At 39.8% G+C, this 25,670-nt stretch overlaps 1 protein-coding gene across 1 annotated transcript in view; it reads left to right on the top strand.

Annotated features, from left to right (window-relative positions):
- Positions 1–25,670, top strand: part of myo10l1 (myosin X, like 1) — a 68,778-nt gene that overhangs the window by 19,802 nt on the left and 23,306 nt on the right. The window contains exons 2-9 of the mRNA XM_084742293.1: positions 2,348–2,446; positions 19,686–19,844; positions 22,099–22,286; positions 23,654–23,788; positions 24,719–24,843; positions 24,964–24,977; positions 25,098–25,182; positions 25,408–25,514. Coding sequence (XP_084598419.1) covers positions 2,348–2,446; positions 19,686–19,844; positions 22,099–22,286; positions 23,654–23,788; positions 24,719–24,843; positions 24,964–24,977; positions 25,098–25,182; positions 25,408–25,514 — 912 coding nt within the window. The remainder of the gene's footprint in view (positions 1–2,347; positions 2,447–19,685; positions 19,845–22,098; positions 22,287–23,653; positions 23,789–24,718; positions 24,844–24,963; positions 24,978–25,097; positions 25,183–25,407; positions 25,515–25,670) is intronic.

Here is a 25,670-nt window from a genome sequence, read left to right as displayed (position 1 = left end):
CTGGTGTCACTATTTTGCAGCATAACATTTTTTTCTCAATTTAATACACTTGAGTGATTTTGAAGCTCTAGTGTTAGCCTACCTGGTCTTTTGTAAAACCCAGGCAAAATAAAGAATTATGAGTCATTAAAAAAAGAAAAAATACTAATTTGGAAGCAAACATTAATATATATACTTTACCAAAACAACTGGTACAATATCTTTTAATTTTGATTCACATTCTACAATTTAAGCATCGCTATCTTTGCTTGGAAAAAGAGACACAACTTCAGAAAAAGGTTAATTGTATTTTTCTTTTTTAAAATCGTGCATTGGGACTGATGGGACTGGGACTGTGGTGCAGAATGTAGTCAATGACATGTCCTTGTTAGGATATTAAAGCACAGTGATGTGAATTCTGGTCTGTATTTAAATGTAATTTCTGCCCTTGTCACTGATGCAAATGCTGGAATAAAAGAGTTAATGTTTTTGGCAAAAGCTGGTTCTGTTAAAGTCTTTAACCAAAATCATTCAGACATTCTTCCCCCTAAGCTTCACCTTGAGCTACCCACCAGTGTGTGTATATATAGTACACACTGTATGTGTGTGTGAATGATTTCTGCCTGGTTAACTCCACAGCCTGAAGCACGACTGGTTTTCTATTATCATCTGTGTGTGTGTGTGTGTGTGTGTGTTTGTGTGTGTGTGTGTGTGTGTGTGTGTGTGTGTGTGTGTGTGTGTGCGTGTCAGATTGATATAGAGTGTGAGAAAGAGACCAAAAGAGAGGGAAGGAGAGTAAAGTGAAGAGATAAAAGTTGTCAGGGAGTGCTCGGGGGTTTGGGACCATCTGTTGCTAAAACAATTCATTTCTACTCCTCCTCTGTTGCTCAGTTCATTCAGATGCACACATCTGGTGTCCCCCAGAGTCTTTTCAGGGCTCTAACGCCTTCACAGGCTTCAGACTTAATGATAATTATGTCTGGAAAACCTTGTCCCTACAAGATTGTCCAAACATCATCACTTTTACCTTAAAATATTAAGAAATTCAGCAATACAAGGTGAGAATAAGTGCACAAAACACAAATATTGATTGTTTGGGTTATAAAATGTCAGAAAATCGGGAAAAATGCAGATGAGACTTTCCTACACCCTCAACAACTTTTTGCACTCATCTAATGTTTATAGTATATTTATAAAGTATTCTAATAATTTTTTCCGTGGATATGCACCTGCCTCTAAGAATGAAATAATGTCACTCAAATAATTTACTATCCCTTCTAGGTACCAAATAATCTTCTCTTTTGTTTTGACTTAAAATCTGGCCTCAAAATCATCTGATAGATATGGGATAGAGAGATATATTGATGATTACTATTTACCTTTGATTTAACAGGTTGCAGCTCTGATTAAGTGGTTGATGTTGCTCATTGTTATGTCAGTCATGGCATTTGTTGAGTTCCTCTAGAGTCCATGCCATTGTGCATTTGGAAACAATTCAGTATTGGTGCAATACACTAAACTGGACAACCATTTCCTGTCTTTACAGTACTTCGGTAGCCCCGTCGACTGCCTCCTCCTCTTCTTCTTCATCTTCTTCCTCTCTTGTGCTCTTTTTCCATCTCCTCCTCTCTTCCTCCTCTGTTGTGCTGTGCCCCCTTTTAAAGGGTTTGAGGTCAGAGGTCAGCCACTGTGTGAAAGAGGGCTTTGTTTGTGTGGAAAGAGCACACTTCCTCTGACCCTGAGTCAACTACACACACACACACACACACACACACACACACACACACACACACACAGCTTTGGTTACTATATTCTGCTCAACAGTAACCTTAACCCTCAAACAGTCCCATTTAGACTCATGGCATTTTGGATCCACAAGCTCCTGGTTTTTTGGACCCCATGAATATAGTTAAACAAGCCCACTACACATACAAACACACTCACCCACAGATGTTGAGCATTGTTGCCAGTAAATAACATCTACATCAACATCTGTGACATCTGTCTGTGCAGCCAACCACACTCATCATACAGACTGTTACATGTTAAAGAAACAGACCCGACTGTCCACATCAAGGGTTGTACGGTGATAGAGTGGAAGGAGACGTGACATCTTTTAAGTTTGGTGATAACTGTGCATATTTTCAGACGGTCTGTCCTTGAAAGCATCATAGTGTTACACTCCATGGACTTCATGATGTCGCCCGTGGGTTTATTATACAGATCTTTACGAATCTCTTTATGAAAGTTTGGCTGCTCTGGCCTCAAGTTCAAAATAAGGGCTCACTGCATTACTAACTGACTGCTTTTTTTTCCTGTACTTTTTGCACTGCTTACCCTCAGTCTTTCTGTGTGTGTCTGTAACCAGGGGGCCCGTGTTTGGGTCAGAGAGAAGGAGCAGCTGGTTCCTGCCACAGTCAACTCCTGCGGAGATGGAACCCTCGTCGTCACAACCGACTATGGAGAGGTAAGCAATGTAAACACGCAAACACACTCGCGCTGCTCAGGTCTGTCTTCCTTGAAAATATGGAACTTGTTCTGACCTTTGTAACATTATTAGATATAATTGCTGAATATATGTCATACTGCTGGATTGCAGGAGCATCCAGGGTAACAGACGATGTGGTATGTGGTTAAATAAGGACAAACCAGGTTGATTTACATATTGCTCTAATTACAGATTTTAAAACTGTTTTGGGGGCATTTTACACATTTATTATGTGGTGCAACCAAGGTCCTAGGGCTGTTTCCAGAGTCAGGATATTCCGAGTTGATTTTTTTTCATATCAGCAGACAATATTCATTTTTATAAATATTCAGCATTACTTGTGATTATGACAACTGTGTTAATCACTCTTCAGTTACAATATAGTCCAGTTCACGTGCAGAGCAGCTGCACCACACTCACCTCCTATGACTACCTACATGAGTCTGATGGTTAATTGATTTGCTCGTCATTTGTGATCTTAAATAAAAAGTATGTGTCCTTGTCATAGTTGAGTTATTTAAAAAAATCACTATTTATATAGGTTTGCTCACAACCAATCACTCCAAATGTTGTTTAGAAAGAAGAACCTTCAAAGTAAAAGGTGTCAAATTAAGTACATGACAGTATCTTGCAAGTTTGTCTATTTGAATGAAATGTGATGTCAATTTTACAGATATGTTAAGTATAAACACTTTTGCAACTTGCCAGGTACAGGTATGTTAATAAACATTTCCTTTTTATGTCACTAGAAAACATTATTTTATTCTCAAAACATATTTATTGTTGCAAATTAATTGTAATTTTTCTTAGACAGGGCTGCAGTTTTTCCATTAAAACGGCCATGTTCTGTGAAGGAGGCTGTTAATGGAGCAAATGGTATAAACAGAAGAAAACTGTAAACACTGTACGGAGTGAAAACACATTTAATTCGTTCAAACTCGACAGCAGATGTAAACAGTGTCAGCATTAGATTAGATGCTGAACGAGAGCTGCAGTAGTTGTGTGTCATCTGGACGATGCATCAGCTTTCAGATAAAGGTCAGAGTGAAGGTGAAGCAGCTGTGCAGGTTCATCCTCTCCTGTGTGGATCAATAGCAACTCCTGGTCATGATGCTCCACTTTCCTGCCCCACTTCCTTTCTCCTCCTCCTCCTCCTCCTCCTCCTCCTCTTCTTCCTCATACATATGCAAAATTCATCTCTGACACACATTCAGCCTCCAGAGGAGAGCTGGAATAGATGAAGAGCATTATGGGAGCACAAATGCTCGTTTCAGGATGTCAGATGTCGGGACAGCGTTGCCTGTGGCTGCTCTAAATGCCCCAACCCTTTAACACCACCACACCCCCCCTGCCAAAATAATGGAATTGAATGTTTAAATCTCATTATGAGTATGCGTGTGCTCGTCTAATCTGTATCAGAGCGGGGACATGCACACGTTGCTCTTTGGATTTAACGTTTTTTTTTTATGGCTGATGTGTTTGGCTTACACACAAACACACACATGCGCTCCAGTTGGCAGCGTTTACATGGACCTAATAATAGACCTGGTCCTTTAGCCTGAATTGAAGAGTCTCAATCCTGCCTTTATACCCCCAAAGAACACCCACATCTACTTTCTCCTCCTCACATACACAATGAATTCATGTTTTCGTGGCCTTAAAGACATAAAATGCTCCAAATGCTGCTCTAAAAGCATCGTCTTTTCATGTAACAGCTCTTGTTCGAGGACACGGCGGGGACAGACAGGCATTTCCCAAAATAGAGGATTGGTTATAGGGGCAGGCATTCTCTTTGCTCTGGATTATGAACGTCCCTAACCTCCCCAACCCCCATCCAGCTCTCTCTCTACCCTCCCTCACTGCGAGCTGTTGGTGTTTAAATGTTAGCTCTGCAGGAGGTGGTGAATATTTGATAGAGAATCAGCAGGACGAGGGGCTTTACCCTGTTACAACAGGATCTGACCCATGCAAACAGTCCCAGGGTCCCCATCACTCCCTGTCACTCTGCCCCGCGTACTCCTGTTCCTGGTCATGAATACCAGTGAACACCAGAGGCATTTTAACAGCCTGAAGAATATGTAAGGGATAATCAACGAGTAGGTGTGCAATTAACACAAGAATTATCTCTCATAAATACCAGACTAAGATTCTTCTTATGGATTCTTCTATTAGTTTGTTTTTTAAAAAAATGAAATAACACCAAAAAATAATCATAGCCAATGGGGAAAGGTGGGAAATGGGTACAAAAATAAAACCAAAAAAAAGTTGGAAACATTGCATGAAAGGAAAAGAGTATTCACTCACACCATGGTATAAAAAAAGAAACAATTATTCCAGTATTTGAGTTATTGTGGCTGGTATGTCGGGCTGGTAGAACAAGAAACATGCAAGATTTAACAATATTTGGCTGTTTTGTTTTACTTTTCCTTTCCTTCCTCATAGTCTCTCCCCTGCTGCCTTTTCACTCTGGTTCTGTAGTATACAGACTCTGACCCAGTTCACCACATCACCAATTCTGGGTTACAAATGCTGCGGCTGCAAAACTACAAGCCGTCATATTAAATCAGCATGAGTATGAGGGGTGTATGGGCAAGCTTTTACATCATTCATAGTCTATTTACTCAAGAAACAGGAAACATTTTAGCCTGCTGCTCACCTGTGTCACATCCCGGTACAGACCCAGTGTGTGAGATACCCCCTGGAAATCAGGGGTCCCCCCCCCCCTGCCTTGTGCTCCAGTGTTACGCTGAAGTCTTACACAGACTCAATATTCAACATGACTCCATGCATCCAAAGTTACCAAACAAGACATGTCAACCCCCACTCTCTCTTCCTCTTTCCTGTCATATCTTCATCTTTCCTGTCAACAAAGGGCTGGACATAATAGTATAAACATTTTTACTGACAATTGCAGGTGCCAACAATTTTTCCAGAGAACCTCCAGAATTTTGCAGGTGAGGCTTTCAGGAGTCTCAAGAGTCAATCTGTATTTCACACGGCACAGTTTACTGTAAATATTTGGCATAGCAGGCTACTTTTTTTATGTTTTATTTCTTCTATTTTGCCCTCTCTTGTCAGTCTTTGTGACTACAAATTGACTGATCCTTTCTCAGCCCAACTCAACTCAACTCAAACTTTATTTATGTAGCACATTTCATACATTTTAAACATGTTATTTTAGTGATGTTACGTTATAGAAGACAGTTACCATCTACAGTAGAAAATGTTATCCTCTCTTCTGTACACAAAGATGTCAGCACCTTTCCTACATCGCAGAGTAATGCAAAATGTCAGCCTCTGCCACCATCACAGAAAGGTTAGATGTGTGTTGGTGATTTGATAGGATAGAAAGCCTCCCTCTATTGCATGTCACAAAGAAAGTTTTTTTCTTTCTGTGAATTCTTAGTATGTAAGTAAGTACAACATCCAAAGGCCAAAATCACAACAAGGTTTCTTAATTTTTTTAAATGGAAACAGTACATTGACCATCCAATTCAATGCATCAAAGAATTTCTTTAAATATTGGGGAAATTTCATTGTTGATCTGAGGTCTGAAGGTTCCTCAGCTTTTTGCCTTCAAATCTCAAGTTGAGTGTTAAGGCAGATGAGTCCCAAAGTAGATGAGTCAAGTTGCAAATCATAATTTTTACAACTTGTTACAGACAGTCTCCTAGATCGCAACAAAAAGAGGAGACCCACTAAAAAAAACTAAATAAAGAAATTAATTTACAGCAAAATAATCAAAACACACACAAACAAGTAGATGGGAGGAATCTGTGAAGTCAGTGGTGCAGGGAGCAGATGAATGAAAATATGCTGCATGGAAATCAAAAGCCACAGTGCAGAGGTGTTTGGGGTGAGGAGATCTGCCCCCAGGACTGGCTGCTGCTCTGGCTTTTATTCACCGGGCCCAGGTGCATCCCATACAGCTGATTAAACTCCCAAATGGTCTGCAGCCCACAGTGACAGCAAAGTGAACCAAGCAGAGGAGCTGTCACAGACTCAACTCAAGTCCACATGTGAAGTCTCCAGCTCTAGTGCAAAGTTGTGTGACCCTTTTGTCTGAGAGTCATCCATAAATCCATATATTCATCCAACAGTTTCATCTGTTTTACATAACCTGGGGTGCAGCGGCAGCTAGTAGCTCAGACATCCTCCCCCAGTCACATCCTGTCACTCCTCCTCAGATCTCTCAAGGTGTTTCCACCCCAATCAATGCTGGATTTCTAAGGCCAATACTGATATTGAGATTTTACTGTTAAGTTAAAATCTGATTCTGATGTAGCAGCAAACATAATTTAATTTTGATTATTAAAGTAACGTGACCAGTAATCTGACATTTTACGGTTGAAAAATCCATATCAGTGGACAAATTTTGCAACAGTGACACTGTTTCCAACTGCAATTTCTTTTTACTTATCGATGTACAAGGGTATAGATCATCTCCAATAAGTCGATATCAGATAAAATATGGGCTGATTTATTGGTTGGGTCTTCCTTTTCTGATTCTCCTTTGGAGTCTCCAAAGGGAGGCCTCCAGGAAGCATCCTTAACAACCTCAACTTTCTCCTTTCAGTGTGACTGAGCTGTGTTTCTGCTCCTTTCAATCCGAGCTCCTCATCCTGTTCCAGTGACAGCACAGACATCCTGAGCAGGAAGCTCATTTTATTTGCATCATTCTTCAATCACTACCTAAACAACCATAAATGAATGTTGGAAGGTAAACTGACTGATAAAACAATAGCTTAAAGCAGCCTGACTGGATTGATAAAACATCAGATCATGCAGAAATATCCATCATCCAAGGTTTTACTTTTCCCTTTTAAGTCTATAAAGCTTTACAGCATAGAGAATATACGATTAGATTAAATCAGATTAGGTAAAATTTAAATGAACCTGTAATGAAACTGGGTCAGCAAAGAACAGGATATATATACAGTATATAGAACAAATAGATTGTATAAAGATAATCTAATGAATTAACACACTGATAACATAAAAAGCACAGGCAGACTTTGTCATCATTATAAAACAAAGCTCCTGTTGGTTTTTATGATGTTTTTGCAATTGATTATTTACTGAGCTCTGATTTTTTTATGACCAATGTTTGTTTATTTGTAGTTTAGCTCCTCCACCCCTTAAACAATTTATTCTATCAGCTCATCACGGCAAAAGGAGGCAAACAAGCTCATCAGTGTGGAGAGACTGCTATTTACAAAACAAAATTTGCTCAAACTGCTTTCTCAGCTTCAGCAACAAATTGGGATACTATCCCAACAAATATCAGACAGTGCATCAGGTTTGATCAGTTCAAAGCTAAATATTTGAAAAATGGATGAAGGAAAAACCAGCATCCTGTCATTAAGGTCTGGTTATGCCTTTCTAAATGTTTACGGTCCGTCCTGTACACATGTGTGTTACATGAACTTCATTTTTATATTTTTCTACAGTATGTACATTGTATAAATACCCAGGGAGATAAGATAAAAAATATAATTGTGCGATAATGTGCTGCAATACACTTATTGTACACTGTCCCTGGTTTAAATAAATTAATAAATTAATGGATGTTAAAAATCAAAGAAACTTGGACGTGGGCATAGAAATAGTATAGATATAGTATACTAATTTTCTTCAACATATAAGCAAGAAAACATTTAATTTAGCCATTCTTTAAAGCAACTAGGGGAAACTTACCTTTTCAGTGATTTTTAAAACTAATATGACAAATATTCATCAGTTCACCAGCTTCAAATGCGAAAAATTGCTGCTTTATCTTGTCATGTATGATATTTTTGCGAATATCTTTTGAGTTTTTGACTGTTACGTGTAGCTTGAATATGTTGGGCTGTGAAATGTTATAACGGGCATTTTATAGACCTAGTAATTAATCGATAAAGCAATCACCACGTTAATCACAAATGAAAATAATGATGTGTTGCAGCCCTACATCAAAGTTTAGATTTTCAATCTTCCATTTATAACCTGACATGTTTAAGCGGTTCTGTATCTTGACGTCTTGATGATCTTCCTGGTCTTGTTGCCATGGTAACGGTGACAGAGTTGGCATCAGGCTCCTCCTCACATACGCTGTAATTATGATGTCTCAATGTACATATCCCCACTGGATACATTTATACTCACAGAGGAAAACACAAAACAAAACATAGACAGAAGGCTATATAAGAGTAACACACACACACATACACACACCTGCATCCCTACACTAACACACCACACACACACACATGTATGGACACACAGGTTACAATGGCGATGAGTTATGGACGATGTGTGTGTTATGTGACCTGGATTTCAGAAGCTAGCGTGAAAGCCACAGCGAGAGCTCACGCGAGCACAGAACATGCTGCAGGGATGCTTTACTCCTTATATATATATACACACACACACACACACAAAATGACTGCAGTCTTGGATACACACACACACATACACACACACACACTCAGTCAAATGTACCTAATGAAAAGGGCAGAAATTAGTTGTTTAGTCTGATTTGGTGCAGAAACAAGCTGATGTTGCTGTATGATCTCCTGACCCACATTCCTCTTCACAGTTTCTTATTTCTAACCCTCTGAGGACCCCGTAGTTACTCACTCACTTAGCATCACATAATGAGATTAACTTAACTCTGTCAAAATGCTGCACAAAAACACTGATATGCAAACACGTCTCCCCAGTCTGCCCGTTGTTTCCTGTCTGTCTCCCACCTTCCCCGTCTCTCTGCGGTGTCTCTTATCAGTGGAACGTGAAGCAGGAATCGCCCTCGGGGTGGGATGAGTGTGTGTCTCCAAATCCTGAAGGATGATGACATGTGAAGGGTGTTATACACCCCTGTGCTGAATGGGTGCTGTGGGGCAGAGACGGCAGAAACGGAGTTAAAGCTTGTTGTTAACCTTCTTTTCTCAATCCAATTTACCAGGATCAGAGGTAAAAAAACAAACAAACAAAAACACAAGGGATAGGAGGAACTTTTACACTTTATTTCCTGCAGCATTAATGACAAAGAAAAGCAGCAAATCCTCACATTTAAAAAACTAGAACCAGCAAATGTCATTTTTGCTTGAAAAGTAACTGAAATCTTTAATCAACTCTTGTCAAAATAGTTGCCAACTAATTTTCTTTCACTCGCCTAATTGATTAATCACGTAATAGCTGTAACTCTAATTTTGACGAACCACATGTCTGTTTTGAGTGGTCACCTGCAGGTGCCTGAATTTTGTGTTATTTCTTTTACATAAATACATTTAATTAATGCAGAAAAGACAAAAAATGGTGAATAAATAATCACCAGAATGTGGGAAATAAAATTTGCAAAAATGCAATCTAATCACATTACTTTTAGATTACTTCAAAATCAAACAGAAAACACTGCATTTTAAAATGGGAACATAAATGAATGCAGGGAATGACCATTTGCAGCATTTTAGTGTTTGATTTTGGAGTAGTTTACAATTTCTTTTAATACAATAGATTACATTGCTATTTGCAAAAAAATGCCACATAATTTGTACTCAGTAACTGACTGACTTAACCAGGCCTGGAAATCACACAATCAAACATTTGTTCTATCACAACACAGATCAGTGTCAGTTATAAGGCTGGTACCCGGCTCTTAGTGTCCACCTGTGTCTTATAATTGCCTTATAATTTTTCAGTTGATACCATAACTTAATAAGCATAAATGCCTCCAAACTGTCTTGAAATTTTCTGTTCAATGATGATAATACACCTTATGCTGGTAAAACATTTGTCTTTCACTTGAAAGTCTTAATGTTGGCAATGAGGCCATCATGGGAAAAGATATTAGGCTATTTTTAAGAACAAAATAAAAGGGATGACACAAAATGTTTTGGGCCAAAATAAGTTAATTTCAAACAGATTAAAAACAAAACTATTAACAAGATTTTCATGTAATCATACATGCATCTTTTTTTATTTTTGAATGGCCCAGGAGGCTCATAGCTCAGACGGCCCTTCTGGCATTTGCCCACCTCACCAGATGGCCGGTCTGTCACTGTGTACAACAGAGGTTTGGACTTTTCACAGCACATATGCAACATTGAGGGAAGAGATGAGGCAACATTATGTTAAATGACAATTTGCTTCACTTAAGCATTTTTTCCTTCTTTTATGACAAAGAAATTTGCAATGTTTGACTCTTCGGTTTTTTACATTGCAGCACTGATGTAAACACCTACACATTAAAGGTCCAGGTGTGAGATTTACAGAGATTTAATTTCATATAAGTTTAAGTCAGTTCAATACTCTATTGTCATGTCAGCATGGTTTATTGGATCTTGACTAAAGCACAGAAAAAGACAAAAATAGCAAAACCACTCAGTCACAGTGCCCAACACAATAAATAATGTATAAAGCATCTCCATCCCATACAATAATCATACAAGCATAAAACAATGGGTGAAATAAAATCCAACACATAGGAACACCATAAATAAAACAGTAGCACCTGTAGGGAAATTAGCAGCAACATAAAACGACCCACTAGATCAAGTGCTTTAAGTGCCTTAAAAACGTCTGCTTGCACAAATTATTTAACCTGCTAGGTGGCCTGCAGTGCTATGTCTTGCAGAATAAGGCAGAATTTGAATATAATATTCATAAATATGTTTTCATTAATGTAAAATTGCCTGAAAATGAGTTTTTGTTATCTTGGAACGAGCTGTTTGTAGCTACTGAGGGTGCAGGCCAAACAAAACATTGTTGTGGTGTTTTTGCAAGTAAAGTAGAAAGGAAGGATGAGGTGAATCTGCGAGGTCACCTCTAGGTGACACTAAATCATACACACAGGTGCTTTAATATTCATTAAATCAATAACCTAGCTGTCGTATCAAGTCCAAAAGAGCTCTTTCCAGCACTTTGGTTTTAAGATAAAGTAACTTGCCCAGGACAGGCTGCAGCTGCTCCTTTTGCCTCGAATATAATCTGATCTGAAGTCAGATCGTACAAAATACCCCCTCAGTGCTCCATAATCCTAATCTGACCCATGGAAGTCTGCCAGTTCTGATACAAGGTCAGTGAGGAGAGCTGCAGGTACAGTGCTGTGTGATACTGTATCTTGAATAGAGCTCTGCAGAATATATAGGTCACTGTGCCCACAGCTCTCTCTCCCTCGCTCTCTCTCTCTCCATGTTCATCTCTCTCGCCCCCTCTCCTCACTCTGGCTGCTGCTAATATGTGAAGTCAGATGAAGAGGCTTGTCTCCCCTGGCTCTCCTCCTGAATCATGCAAAGCGGCTTCAGACATCAGAGGGCTTAACAGGAAGGCCGCTCTGTCCACTGTATGTGTGTGTGTTCACATGTGTGAAGCAGGTTATGAATGCGGCAATTTAAATGGAAGAGAGAGAAAAGGATGAAAGGGAAGCAGCAGAGTGTGCGTGTCTGAGAGAGTAAATATCGTCAACAAATCCCATAAAAAGACCAAATCCTACCAGCAAGTTTTCCCATACGGCTTATTTCTCTGTGCCTTCATTGTTGACCAACGATAACAAAGAGACTACAGCCATGATGGCTGCTCCAACGTTTTGTTCAGACTACCAGTGACAACCATCAGGCATCAGTAATTCTCAATGGAAGTCGGTGAAATGAAGCAAGACACTGAAAGACAGACACTTGTCACTTTGTGTTAAGTGTGACTCTACAAATTAAAGTCGAGCTGGTCTCAACTTTACTCAGCGCTCGGCGACAACATAGCGGGCCTTGTTTGGCCATTTTGTAACTGAGTCTGCAGCAATGTAAACATATGGTCAGACTGTATTAAGCTTTACATCAGAAAGTCCAGAAAGGATTTAGGATGTCAGTATCCACATTAGGAGAGCAGGACTTAAACCCAGGAGACTGGGTTCAACTCTCATGTGGATCTTATTGTTGGTTTATTAATTTTAGACTTAGCTGACATATTATGTTCAGTTACTTTTAAACCATTATCAGGTTTCTGTCACAGTTTGGGTTGGTTTAGGCAACCATAAGCTTTTTTGGCAGAGAGATTTCTGCTAAAAAAAAGATTTCTGTCAGAAAGCCTTGAATGCTGTGACATTTAGGCACAGTGGTACATGAAGCTAAAAGCATTGCAAGATGAGCATGGTAGCATGTTCACAATGATAACATGCTGATGTAGGGTATAATGTTTCACCACCGAGTTTAGAGTGTTTGAGTGTTAGCATGCAAACATTTGCTAATTAGTTAGCTGGGAAAAATACGTAATAAGAAAGACTACGTCTCTAAAGGTTGTATAACAGACATTATAACCGTAGTAGAACCTGTCCTGCCTGCTAACTCTCTGTTTGCTCCTGTTTCAGTGATGCTTCAAACCACAGTGTCCACCCATCACAAAATTACTTGGGAAGCAATTGGGAAGGAATTTAAAAAAAAGAAAACAATATTTGTGAGCTGTTTCTTCAGTGATGTATGGGTTTGGGGTTTGTGTTGCACAGACTGGGTAGTGAAGTTTAAGAAGCGTCCTCTCTCACAGATCATGTCCCAGTGTGAGACAAACTCCTGAAGACAAATCAGAGTTGGTTAACCGCGCTCTACTTCTACATTACTCCCATTCTGTCTCGCTCTCACTTCTAGTCTATGTCAGTCTGTATCTCTCCATGTTTTTCTCCCACTAGTTCAACATCTTTCTTCCTTTCCTCTCTCCAATAATGAATTATTGAACATGAGGTATCCCATTTTAGACTCTCAGCGGGTAGCCAAACTTTGTGTGTGTGCTTCACTTACAGTACAGTTTGTGTGTGTATGTGTGTTAAAAACCCACCAGAGGGCAATGGAAGAAGTAGACGGGGACGTTTGCAAAAACCTTTTTTTCCCCTTCCACTTCAGCTGAGTTTTATTTCAGTCTCTGACACACTTTCTCACTTCATAGCGTCTACTGTCTGAATCATCTGTATCTGGGCTGTCCCTGAGTGGTTTTCCCTAAACATCTCTGCTTCATCTGCTGTTTAAGGCCTTTATGTTTGAAAGCAGCTTTGGCATTAGAAGGTATTGTAAAATCCAGAGCTGTAGCACAGGCATTTACTTGCTTTCAGCTTATAGTTTAATTTCCTTTTTTTTTCAGAGACTACTACTGGAGACAGATCTTTCTCCAGAGAATTTACACAATAAAATTCAGTCTGCATGTCATGTGAAGTACTACTCTTAACAGCTTTAGGTCTTCTGTGACCCTGGAGGGAACTCTCTAATCTGAGAAAAAAAACTGTGTGTTAAAAACTGTGGGCATGTACCAGGAATAGAACGTTTTAATGAAGAGATGCTATAAAACTGAATTACCGGTAATGTAGGATGCAGTGTTCTTCATTCAAAGCTGATTTTTGCAGACGCAGACTCGGGAGCAGGTGAATAGAGAAGGGCTTTTATTTTAAGGGCAGCAGGGGATAGAGGTGGAACGATCTGGGTGGCAGCTGACTGAGGCAGAGGGCGGTGAGGTATGGCTGGATTTACTGGAGCGGGGTGGATAAGTCGGAGGCGATGGCGTGGCTGGTCGGAGATAGCTGGAGGATTGTGAGTTGAGAGCAGGCAGACAGACAGGTCAAGTGTGGTCCTGCAGCATAAGAAAGACACAGTTCGGCAGGAGTATAAGGGCTCGCTCACACATGGAAGAATCTGAGTCTTTGCTTCGTGTAAACTGTTTGAAGGCGTGGCGTGGAGGCGAAGAACCAGCCGACACAAAGTTACTTCAAACTGTTTAATCCATACTTACAAGTTCATTATCCTGCTTACACCATGGTCATTTGCAAACAATATGAAATAAAAGCATTCACAGATTTTTTTGGTGAAAGTTTGCACCCTGTAGATGAGTAAATTAGGTCTCTGAGTCATTTATTCATAACATAATTTTCTTAAATATATTATATGTTATACAGTATTTTGAGGAAAGTTCCCTATTTTCCTCCCAAACCTCATCCTTTTTGAGAATATTCCTATAAAAAGGCTTCTGTGGATCATATAAAAGTTCTTCTTCTCAACCATCGATTTTAACCAGGTAAAATATTTTGGAGGTACATGAATCATCACTGAAATAGGTGCAGTTTTTCCAGCAAGTGCACAGAGCAGGTTAGAGACCCTCTATGTAAAGAAAAACACAACTACCACTGGTATCCTGGCAAGTATTATAACAAGTTTGATGGAGTAAATGGAAGGATATTTGACAGGTAGAGGTGAATTTTGACAGCCAAAACCTAGACTGCCATTTCAGTCGTCCTTGTGTCCTTCCTCCCTTCAACACATGTGCTGGTGTGTGTGTGTGTGTGTGAAGTCTTATCTTCTCCTCCACTATAATTTACCCTGGATTGCAAAGGCATGCTTGACTCTCTGATTGAAATGGCTCTCAGTAAGCCTTCAATTACAGGCAGGGGCCTCAGACTGAGCCATTTAGGCATTAAGTGAGTGTGTGTGAGTGAACACAGAGGAATCCGTGTACACAGAGAGACAGATCAGAAAGACTTGCAGTAAAAAACAACCTGAGGGGACATATCTAAGCATGGAGGTTATGCAGGGACCAGAAATAAAGAGTAAAAGAGGAAAAATGGAGGAAGAAATGTGGGAAATACAGTGAGGGGTGGGCAGACAAGAGAGAGGTAAATTAATGAAGAGTGGTGTGATGATGTGAGGGAGGAATATATCGAGAGAACAGGGAGAGAAATGACAGAAGAGGGGGGAAGGGATGAAAGAGGACTGACGTACAAAGAGAAGAAGAGACATGAAGGCATGCAGAGAGAGAGACGTGAGAGATTTAATAGGATGAGAAAGTGAGAGAAAAGCCTGATCTAAAACTAATGGACTTGGATATAATTTGAGGGGCTTTCCATCTCTCTGTTCTCACAGATAGAGAAATGCACTGCGGTCTGGCTGTAAAACAGTCAATATGAGAGTGTCTCTGCATGTGCACAGCTGTTCCAGCTGTGACTAACAGGCATGTTAATGCATCTCATCACTCAGACAAGCATGTCTCCTATGTACATCACACACATTGAAAAACCATACAGATGTAAACACACTTAAACAGATGTTAAAGTTGCCAGTGACCACAAGGACAGCAGGAAAGATGACTTAATTAAACCTGTATTAACTGATTTTTGTCTGCTTGGGGGGCAATTGAAACAAGCTGTGAGCACATTGACATTTAATTAACTTTTAAGCAAATTTATGAATCAACAGCTGTAGATATGGAGCAGCATTATCAGTCATGTTTCTGTCCCCCAAAACACAAGTGCAATATTCACTCTCTTTTTTTTTAGCTCCGTTTTGGTCTCAACCAACTCAAACATTTGGTGCTTTAGCTGCTAAATTCTCCTTCATTTTCACCAGCTAGCTGCCAAATGTCTCTGTCTGCTGTCTGGTGCTGAGCAGGTAGTGTGCAGTGGGTGCAGTAGAGGTTTTCTCACTGGAAACAGCTGCCTGGTGCGGTTTGAAAAAGGGTTTATGAGAGCAGCAAGACTGATGCAGAGCAATAAAGTTATGGTCTGTAAAACCAAAACCTGAAAAATGCTCAGAGAGCCGATGGGAACCACAGAACCAATGATGAATATCTGTGGGTTTGTCATTTTGAGCGGCATCGTTCAAATGACCTGTGGTCATTTGATCCATCGACACAGACACTTATTAACCTTAAAAGAATCATTTCAAAAATCAAAAAGAAAGCAACAGTTCTCCAACAGAACACAGAACTCCTTCCACTGTCCAGACTGCTCTGAAAGTCTGCAGTTTATTCATTGTCTGATAGTAACCATGTTCAACCTGCAGATGTGCAGCTACCAGCCCCCCTCATGACCTGAATACCAGAAAATTTTACGAAATAAATGCAGCCTAAAGTTTTATTGATCCTCCATTGCAGTCTCTGAAAATGGCCTCTGATGTTGACCCTCTCTGTAATATTCTTCCATAAGTGCAATTGTGCACAGATAACAATATGTCAGTGCTTTGATGGAGTACCACGGTTATAAAAAGGTGAAGTCAGAGAGTCAAGTGGATGGGGTCACAGTGAAGATGGCGAGCTGTTAGCTTGCGAACCCTTCATGAGTTATTTTGTCTCTAATGGAGGACGAGGGATAATTGGGTCATTTCATCACAGCTGAGTGAGTGGGGAAAGGTTAGAGACCTGATGGGTTAGACTCTCACCAACAGTTACCAACAGAGACGTCTATACTTGAAAACAAGAGAGAAACGACAGCATATGGTTGGACATAAACAGCCTTTTACTTGCAGACATGTTGGCAAATGATGACACTTGCTGTGTGTTTCTTTATTGTTTGTCTGTAGTTCTGTGCAGAGGAAGACGGTGTTACTGGAGTGAAATAGATTTATTTAAGAGCAGGATGTCTGAATGCCTACAGCGGCCCCTCTGCCACTCTCAACAGACGCACAAAACATCTGTTACAGCAACACACGCACAAACACACACACACATAGAGGGTGGAGGCAGGCTGCGAGACTGAGCTGACATATTAACAACCCAGTGTTGTAAAGGCCGTGCTTTCTATTCTTAGACAAGTTTCGCTGGACTGAATGAACGACCTTTATGCTGAAGTAGAATGACAATTATCTCCTGTCCTGCTGTGTGTGTGTGTGTGTGTGTGTAGGCTGTAAGCAAAGATGCGAGTCGTTGTAGCAGCATGTGTGTGTGCCTGACATGGATACACAACAAGCTGCGTTCACCTGTCAGGTTCTGCCAGATCAGATCTGTTCCTCTCTCTCTTCTTCTCTGCTTCTGTCCTTTGTCTTCTTCCTCTTCTTCTCCTTCTTCCCCTCCCATAGCCAGGTTCCCCACCCGTCTTGTCCCCCTGCTCTCCAGTTTCCATGGCGATGGACGACATAGATGAGATGAGATGGGGTCTGGTTAGAACAAACCACACAAAGCTCTGTATTCTCATCATGTGGATTTTCGGCATGTTGCATCATAATTATTCTGTTCATGCTAAATATGGAAAGACCTTGCAATGTTGCCGTCTCTTTTTTATTTTTTTTTATCTGTGTGTGAACACACCAGCATCCTTCAGGATACTTTTATTATCCAGTGAGCATCAATACCAGCTTGACAACTGACACACAATTATTATACAGAGTGAAGAGGTTTGACACAAATCTGGCATTTTTTTTTTCATTTACCTTTGATCATATACAACACCTAGTTACAATAGCATAATATACGATTCAGTGCTTTCAGTGTGTGTGATATATTACAGGGAAACATCACTTTAGAACAATAATAAAATAATAAATATGCTTATTGTCAAGAGTTTCTTGGTGAAAAAATTGAAGCCACTGTCATATCTGTACAGTAAATATGAAGCTATAGCCAGTTAGCTTAGTTTAGCAGAAAGACTGGAGACAGGGGGAAACCATAGATATGTTATAAGGAACTACATGCAAAGATGGTGCCCATTAAGTCCATAGAAAGTTGAGCCAAAAAAGTTATCTAGCTTTAGTGTTTACTTCCTGGTTGTACGGTCCACTGAATCCATGCAGCATTGATTCCTCCCCTTGCTTCTGGCTGCAAGTTCCCACTCAGCCAATAGACTTTACATTGTGAAGACGTCAGATTTATAAATTGCTTCTTTTGGCTTGGGGAAAGTTTTAAAAATATAAACATTCTATGGAACAAAAACCTATAATAGAAAGAGTCATACCTGACCTTGTTTGCAATTCAAGGTGTCTTGTCAAAAGTTTTATAAAAGTCTCTTTAACAGTGATGGTCTTTAGGGGAAATGCTTTGTGGGCCAGTGGGGAATAATTTGCTGCAATATTGCGAGTGGCCACTGGGAAAAATTGGTGGCAAGGCTGAGTGGCAAGGTCCTGTCTAGTTCTATTATAAGTCTATGGTCTGTACAGTAAATATGATGCTACATCTAGTAGCCGGTTAGCTTAGCTTAGCCAGGCACATCGTATCACTTAGTTTAACTGCGTGATATATTACAGGGAAACATAATAATAAAATAATAATTGATGCCACTATCATGTCTTTACGGTATATGAAGCTACAGCTAGGAGCTGGTTAGCATGGTTCTGTCTGAAAGTAACAACACCTCTGAACCTCACCAATTAACACAATACATTTGTTTTGCAGTTCTTTTGCAAGTAGTGCCTACTACTGTCCTGATATATATATATATATATATATATATATATATATATATATATATATATATATATATATATATATATATATATATTTAACTGATAAATGTGTCATATTCTCAACTCTTGGTAAGAAAGTGAAAAAACAGAGTTCCCAAAATGTCACAAAAACAACAAAACCAGTGAAATGCCAAATTTCCTTTATCCAGGGTTAAAATCATTTTTAGACCTTCTTTAGCCCGAGGCTAAAGACAACGCTGGGCTCATAACGTGCCATGTGAAAAGTTTTTTTTCTGAACATCTTCTCTGAACATCTATTGAGACTTTTCCTTTGCCAAACTACCTTTTCCAAAGTTTATGAAGTTATTTAAAGATAGAATAGTTGGATTTGTCAGTTGCTGTTTGTCAGTGCACCAGAAAGATAGTTGATTGTTGAGTCTCATTCCCAGGATGTCAAATTCTGACATTTTGGATTGGTAAAGTGTCCTGAGCACAGCAAAATAATGAGAAAATAAGATGGTATGGGCAGAAGGCCTCTGCAGATGCAAGTGTCACCACACACTTATGGTTGCTTGTGGGTGATGATTGAGAGGGATTATTTTTGTAAGAGTCTATGCACTGTTATTTTGGGAAAATCCTATATTGTTTGCACTCATATAATGATTAATAGTCTCAACAGATTCAAAAGCACTGACTGTTTCACCTCGAAGACAAGTGCTGCATGGTCAATGCACGCTAGTGTTATGTTTAAATCATTACTTTAAAGCAGCACTGTGCCTTGATTTTTGGGGATATTTATTCCTTTTCTTGTGGATGTTGGTAGCCTGCCATCAGGTGCACCTGCTCTTGGTTACATAACTGTCAGATCCAATTAGAGCTTCCTCCAGTTTGACTGCAACACATTCAGGTGTTCTCTCAGGATTATTTAAAGCCATGCCATGAAATGTTGGACTGACTGACTCACTAAGTGATGAGGAAAATAAATGTTGCAGGCTGAAGTAAAAGATGGCACACAAGACAACATTTCATCACAATAAGACTCACAAAATCAACAAATTTAAAGGGATGATAAGTGACAGTGTGTCTGTCTTGTTGTCTTCCAGGTGTTGTACTTACAGCAGGCGGAGGTCACCAGGGAGAAGGTGTACGCTATGCACCAGTCCAGTATCGATGGGGTGGAGGACATGTCAGCACTGGCTGAGCTGCACGAGGCCGCCATCATGCACAACCTGTACCAGCGCTACCAGAAAGACAACATCTATGTAAGTGCTCTCAGATTGACACATTTGTAAGTGTGTGTGAGAGTGTGTATGCATGTGGCCAAAAATGTGTGTGTGTGTGTGTGTGTGTACGTAATGCATATGTCTTGATGTGTCCTCTCCTTTTCCAGTAATCTTTGCATGCATGATAATGCAGGAGGCTTTTAGTGGGAAACACAAATCATCTTATCAAAGCCATATGCTTTAAGTGGCCAACGTGGTGAGAGAGCTAAGAGTCTCATAAAGACAGAATACAGTAGTAAATCATATCAACAATTAAAACAACAGACAACTTCTTTAAAGTTCTAATCCTCAAGTTTTTCATCTCAGCTGGTTTGGCGACATGTGTGATTACCATGGTGACAAAAAGTGTGGTTTAATACCACAGCAAACACTCATTGAGGATCTTCTTTGTCAGAACAAACAAGAGAACAGCGATTCTTTTGTTTGTCTACAGTGCAACCAAACAAATAATTGCAACCAAGATCTGATTTCACACTACGTGCTCTATAAAACAGTGGGACACAGTACAGTGTGCAGAGGAGTTGGAGGTAAACTGTTCATCTAACTTCATCACTGTGCCTGCTTCTTCTAGTTTTTAATTCCTCCCTCACAAAAAATAAAAATGATCCACTAATGAGAAATATAGAAAATGACTTTGTGACCCTGTTTTGTAGATGCATTTTGATGAACAGTTTAGGTCAGCGCTAATCAAACAAATACAGTGTGCTTCCTGTGACTGACCCCTTTTTTTGCCACTTGCACAGTTTTAATGTGAAGCAGCAGTTGGACCGACCCTTTAAGATTGAAAAAGATAGTTCATTATACTGTAAATTTGTGAGTAGAGTGGGATATTTTCACATTTGCAGGATTTATTTTGAAGATTTCAGTTGCTTTGTATGAGCTGTTGGTGTTTAAGGCCATTAATCATATACACTTTACATTACAGCTGACCATTTGCCACAGCATATACAATACTCAAATTATCAAACAATCTTTGCAATAAATATCGGTTGCCTTTACGCTGTTGAAAACATTTTGATGACATACAATTGCACTTGCAGTGTACACATTTGCAAGTAGACAAAAACTGAATGACAAGACACTGAAATAACAAGAAGCAGTAACACACGCGTGTTTCATGTTGTGTGCACAGTCATGAATGTACACACATATATACAGTAAATCTGATGTAGTGCAGCATCAAAACACTCTGCTGTCTTTCCGTAATTCCATAATTGACTCAATAATCACAGTAGAAATGAATTGCTGTAGTAGTTTGTTTATGTGTATCTATCTGTAATGAATAGATGCATTAGCCGATGTCCATACATCTCCATTACCCACTTTGCCTTGAGGGTTTCATCTCAACCATGGCCAGAGAAAAGACGATAATCTTTTGTTTGTGCTTATAAAACGGATATTGAGATCAATTAATTCTGATCAAGGCCAAAAACTAGTGCATTATGATCACGTTTATGGTGAGTTGAACGTCAGCCTGAAAACCTGAGAGATTATCAGACAACCGACCAATAACAGTGTCTCTGGGTGTGACCTAATCTAGATGATGAAATATTGTCCATACACGGATTTCCCTTAAGCTGATCATAAGAATTTACCCTGTGTGGGTCAGCTGTCTGTGTCACTGTGTCTCATGTGTATTTGTGTCCTGCAGCACAGTTTTATATGTGTGTGGTACACAAAATGCACAGACAGAGAAATATGACACGATGGAGGGCGTGCTGACCTGGAGTTTCTAGTGCAGAAGGATAGAAAGCAAGGTGACTGTTTCGGCTCAAAATAGAAACCTAGCCTCCTCACTCCATCTTCACACTGGTTTGACCTCAGCTTTCTAATAAAATTGTGATGATCTGTCACTCGTCAGTCCTACAGTTACATCTCCACCCTGCTGTGTTCCCTTATCCTCCAATCCAGATTAATATCAACATAAGGCTGCTTTAATATTTTACATATATGTGCTGTATGTGCTCCTGAGAGCTTGTTGTTTGCATATGTATGTCAGTGCTTTTTTGGGGTGTAAATGGAAAAAATGCAATAAAAGAAAAGGAAAGAAGCAAATAAACAAAAAGAAAAGAGCCCAAAACCTTAAAACAGATGTCACTTCTTGAGTGGAGTCAAGGTTTACTTGCACATAAGGACAGTGATGTCTAAGGGGGGACTTGAGGTCATAAATTATATTATTTAAGTGCGGAGCAATGAAGAAAACACATTTCCCCAACTTCTTCACTCTTTCCAGACTAATATCGGCAGCATCCTGGCAGCCGTCAACCCCTACAAGCAGATCCCAGGTCTGTACGACCCGGACAGGGTGGACCTGTATTCCAAGCACCATCTAGGGGAGCTCCCTCCGCACATCTTTGCTGTGGCCAATGAATGCTACCGCTGCATCTGGAAACGCCACGACAGTCAGTGTGTCCTCATCAGGTGAGTTTCAGCCACTATTCTGATGTTAAATATATGGGTTTGCTTCTAATTTATGCCTCAGCCCTCCATTAGTCTTTCTTTCAAATTCTGCATCACTGCAGCCAATCCCAGCTTGCATTATGTGAGAGGGTAGTTCTGTTTTTAGAAATAATTCCTTCAGTCCTACTTACCCAGAAATACTTATGCATTTGTATGTCTCTGAATGCATTCTTCCCCATTTACTGAGAACCATTGTTTCTTGGTGTTTGTTGTCGGGATAACGGCCTGTCGGACAAATGGGCATTTGGACTAAGTGGACATTTTTCGGACTATTGGGGTTTCTGAATAATGGGCCGTTGGATCAATGTGCTGTCCCCAGCCAGTCTGGCTCATTATATTTGTTTGTTTAATCTGTATAAAGAATGAATCTTATCGTCACTGTGAGTTTAGTAGGTGTAAAAATAGTTATGCACATAAATCTGTATAACCATAAAATGTTATTTGTTATTTTGTACGTTTTAAACAAGCAAGACAATATGTGTTAATCAGTGAGTTTTAGAAGTACTGGTAGGTAGATTTTGTCACCTTTGGGCAGAGCCAGTTGCTGTTTCAAGTCTTTATTCTAAGCTAAGCTAACCGGCTGCTAGCTTTAGCTTCATATTTACTGCACAGACATGCAAGTGGCATCTCTAACTCTTGACAAGAAAGCGAAAGACTTTATTTCCCAAAAATGTCAACCTGAGACACTGAAAGCAAGTGGCACCTACACACCACAAACTTTTCAGTTTTAATGTATTTTTCCCCAGTTTGGACTTGGATCCCGTGCAGAGACAGGCAGACAATGACAGCAGCTAAAAATGAGCATTAAAATCAAGGTGAAGCCTGAAGGAAGTAGACAAGCGTTTCCATGTTTCAGACATATTGATTCCAGTGGGTGTTTGGGGAAGAGAGACGGAGCAAAGATACAGTTCAAAGAATCAATCCTAAACAAACCACGTTTTGTCGGATGAAGAAGGCCTGAAGAATGAAACAGGGGACGCATCTTTCTCAGTGGTGAAAATAAACGGCATCCCTCCATTAATAAAAACAAAAACCTCACTCACCTCCTGGTCTGCTCGGCGAACTGTCTCAATCTGGTCGCACGACTTTCAATTATGCTCAGGCTTTGTGACACATGGTCTCCTGATTGAGATCGACTGGGAGCTAATGTAATATGTCTGAAGCTATCAAACCTCAGTATCAATTAAATGACCAGTTTGAGATATGGGAATGTCACAGAAGGTCACTGTGTATTTAATTAAATTTGGTTGCATTTGTGTGTGTGTGTGTGTGTGTGTGTGTGTGTGTGTGTGTGTGTGTGTGTGTGTGTGTGTGTGTGTGTACTCTAGTGGTGAATCGGGAGCAGGGAAGACGGAGAGCACTAAACTGTTGCTTCAGTTCCTGTCGATGATGAGCCAGAACTCAGCTGGGACTCCTCCATCAGAGAAAAGTACACGTGTGGAGCAGGCCATCGTTCAGAGCAGGTACAGAAGAGTAAAATGAACAAGAAGAAGAAGAAACACTCTCATGTTCCTTTACTGTTACTGCCAGAGCTGTTTTAAGTCCAGTCCGAGCCAAGTCTGAAGTCATTCGAAATAAGTCTGGGTCAGGTTTTATGTTTTACATAAATATAAAATACATAAATAGACATTCCTGACCATATCAGTTTTACAATAGCAAGTTTGGGTATTTTAAGGGACAGTTCACCACAAAATCTGGCCTGTGGTGCTAGTAATCCATCATCTTCGATGTTTTTCAGGCCATGGACTTCTTCTCCTCGGCTGAGCTGCAAAGTTAGCACCACTGAGCTAGCGAGTGGGTTGATATGTTTGGTAGAAAAAAAACATGAAACTGCTCATAACAAGATCACTTGATTATCTTGAGTAACCAGGTCGTGATTTCTGGAAAGAGACATTGCTGTCGTATTTTTCATCCAGATTTTTTGGCACTGTGAGCACCACAACCCAAAGTCAATTTAATGCACAGCTGCAATAGTTAAATATTCGAGGTGGGCACCCATACAAGACGGTTTTGTTTGTTCTTTATTTTTCCAGGGTTTTAGCACGCCAAAAATATTGTATTAGGTCAAGTAAAAAGGCCTTCAGGGAGTGATGAGAGTTTAAGCCCAAATCTCAAGTTTCCAGCTCTGATTAGTACCAAAGATACTGTGGGAGAGCTAAGTAATCAGTGTTTGTATTGGGCATTTCTGGATGTCTGTAAAAAACAAAACAAAAGAAAGAAATATGCTTCTGCAGTCAGTTTTCTATAGAAAGATAAACGTCAGCAAAACAATGTTGTTTTGGAGAATCATGTGATGAATGGCCTCTGCAGCACATGGTGGGTGCACTGTATTCTACACTGCATGCACAAATAAAACGAAATATACTAACTGCAGGTTTTTATTCTCTCTGCAGTCCGATCATGGAAGCATTTGGTAACGCAAAGACTGTTTACAACAACAACTCCAGTCGCTTTGGCAAATTCATCCAACTTCACTTCTCTGAGGGCGGCAACATCCAGGGAGGCTGCGTCATTGACTGTATCCTTATATTTATATACCAAATAAGTACCAGAATCTGTATGATCTTTAAGTGTTTTTGTTGAATAAAAACAGAATATTTATGAAGAATGTTTTTTCCCTTGACTCTCTACCTTTCAGATTTACTGGAAAAGGTAAAAGTCCTCATCTGCAGCCTGGTCATAACAAGTTCAAATTCATTAGCAGTCGTTTTTCAGTGTCATGAATGATGATAAAATGTTAATTGTGGCTTTGCTGCATTGATTTTTCTGTAGAACCGAGTGGTTCGACAAAACCCCGGAGAACGAAACTACCACATCTTCTACGCTCTGCTGGCGGGAGCTTCCAAGGAGCATAAAAGTGAGAAAAAGCGTGAAAATATTCAGATATCAATAGTGTCTCTCATACAGAAACACAGTTTTCCATGGTTTGACGTATTTGAAACAGTATTCACAATACAGTTACAATAATTTTCTGTAATTTCACTGCAACTTTTCTAGACTACATCTACATTAGTGCAAGTGCAAGGATTTTAACGTGCATCTCTCCCAGTATCACACTGACATTATATAATTCCTCTGTCAGGCCAATACTTCCTGGAAGACCCTGCTGAATCTTTCCACTATCTCAGCCAATCAGGATGTCTGAAGGACAAGAGCCTGAACGACAAAGAACTGTATAACAGTGTTATGGTTAGTGTGATGGCATTTACTCAGTTTACTGTCTGTCTTTTTGTCGCTGTTCAGTCTTTTTCCAATAGACTGGAGTACAAACATTTCTAAATGTAGTCATATCACAATAGACATTAGGCTGTATTCACTCAGGTGTTGTGGCGATTAGCACAAGCA

The sequence above is a fragment of the Lutjanus erythropterus genome, chromosome 18, assembly GCF_056507025.1.
Source record: "Lutjanus erythropterus isolate fLutEry1 chromosome 18, fLutEry1.hap2, whole genome shotgun sequence".
Lineage (NCBI taxonomy): Eukaryota > Metazoa > Chordata > Actinopteri > Lutjaniformes > Lutjanidae > Lutjanus > Lutjanus erythropterus.
Note: the sequence above shows the minus strand (reverse complement) of the source record. Positions and strands in the feature narration are given on the sequence as shown.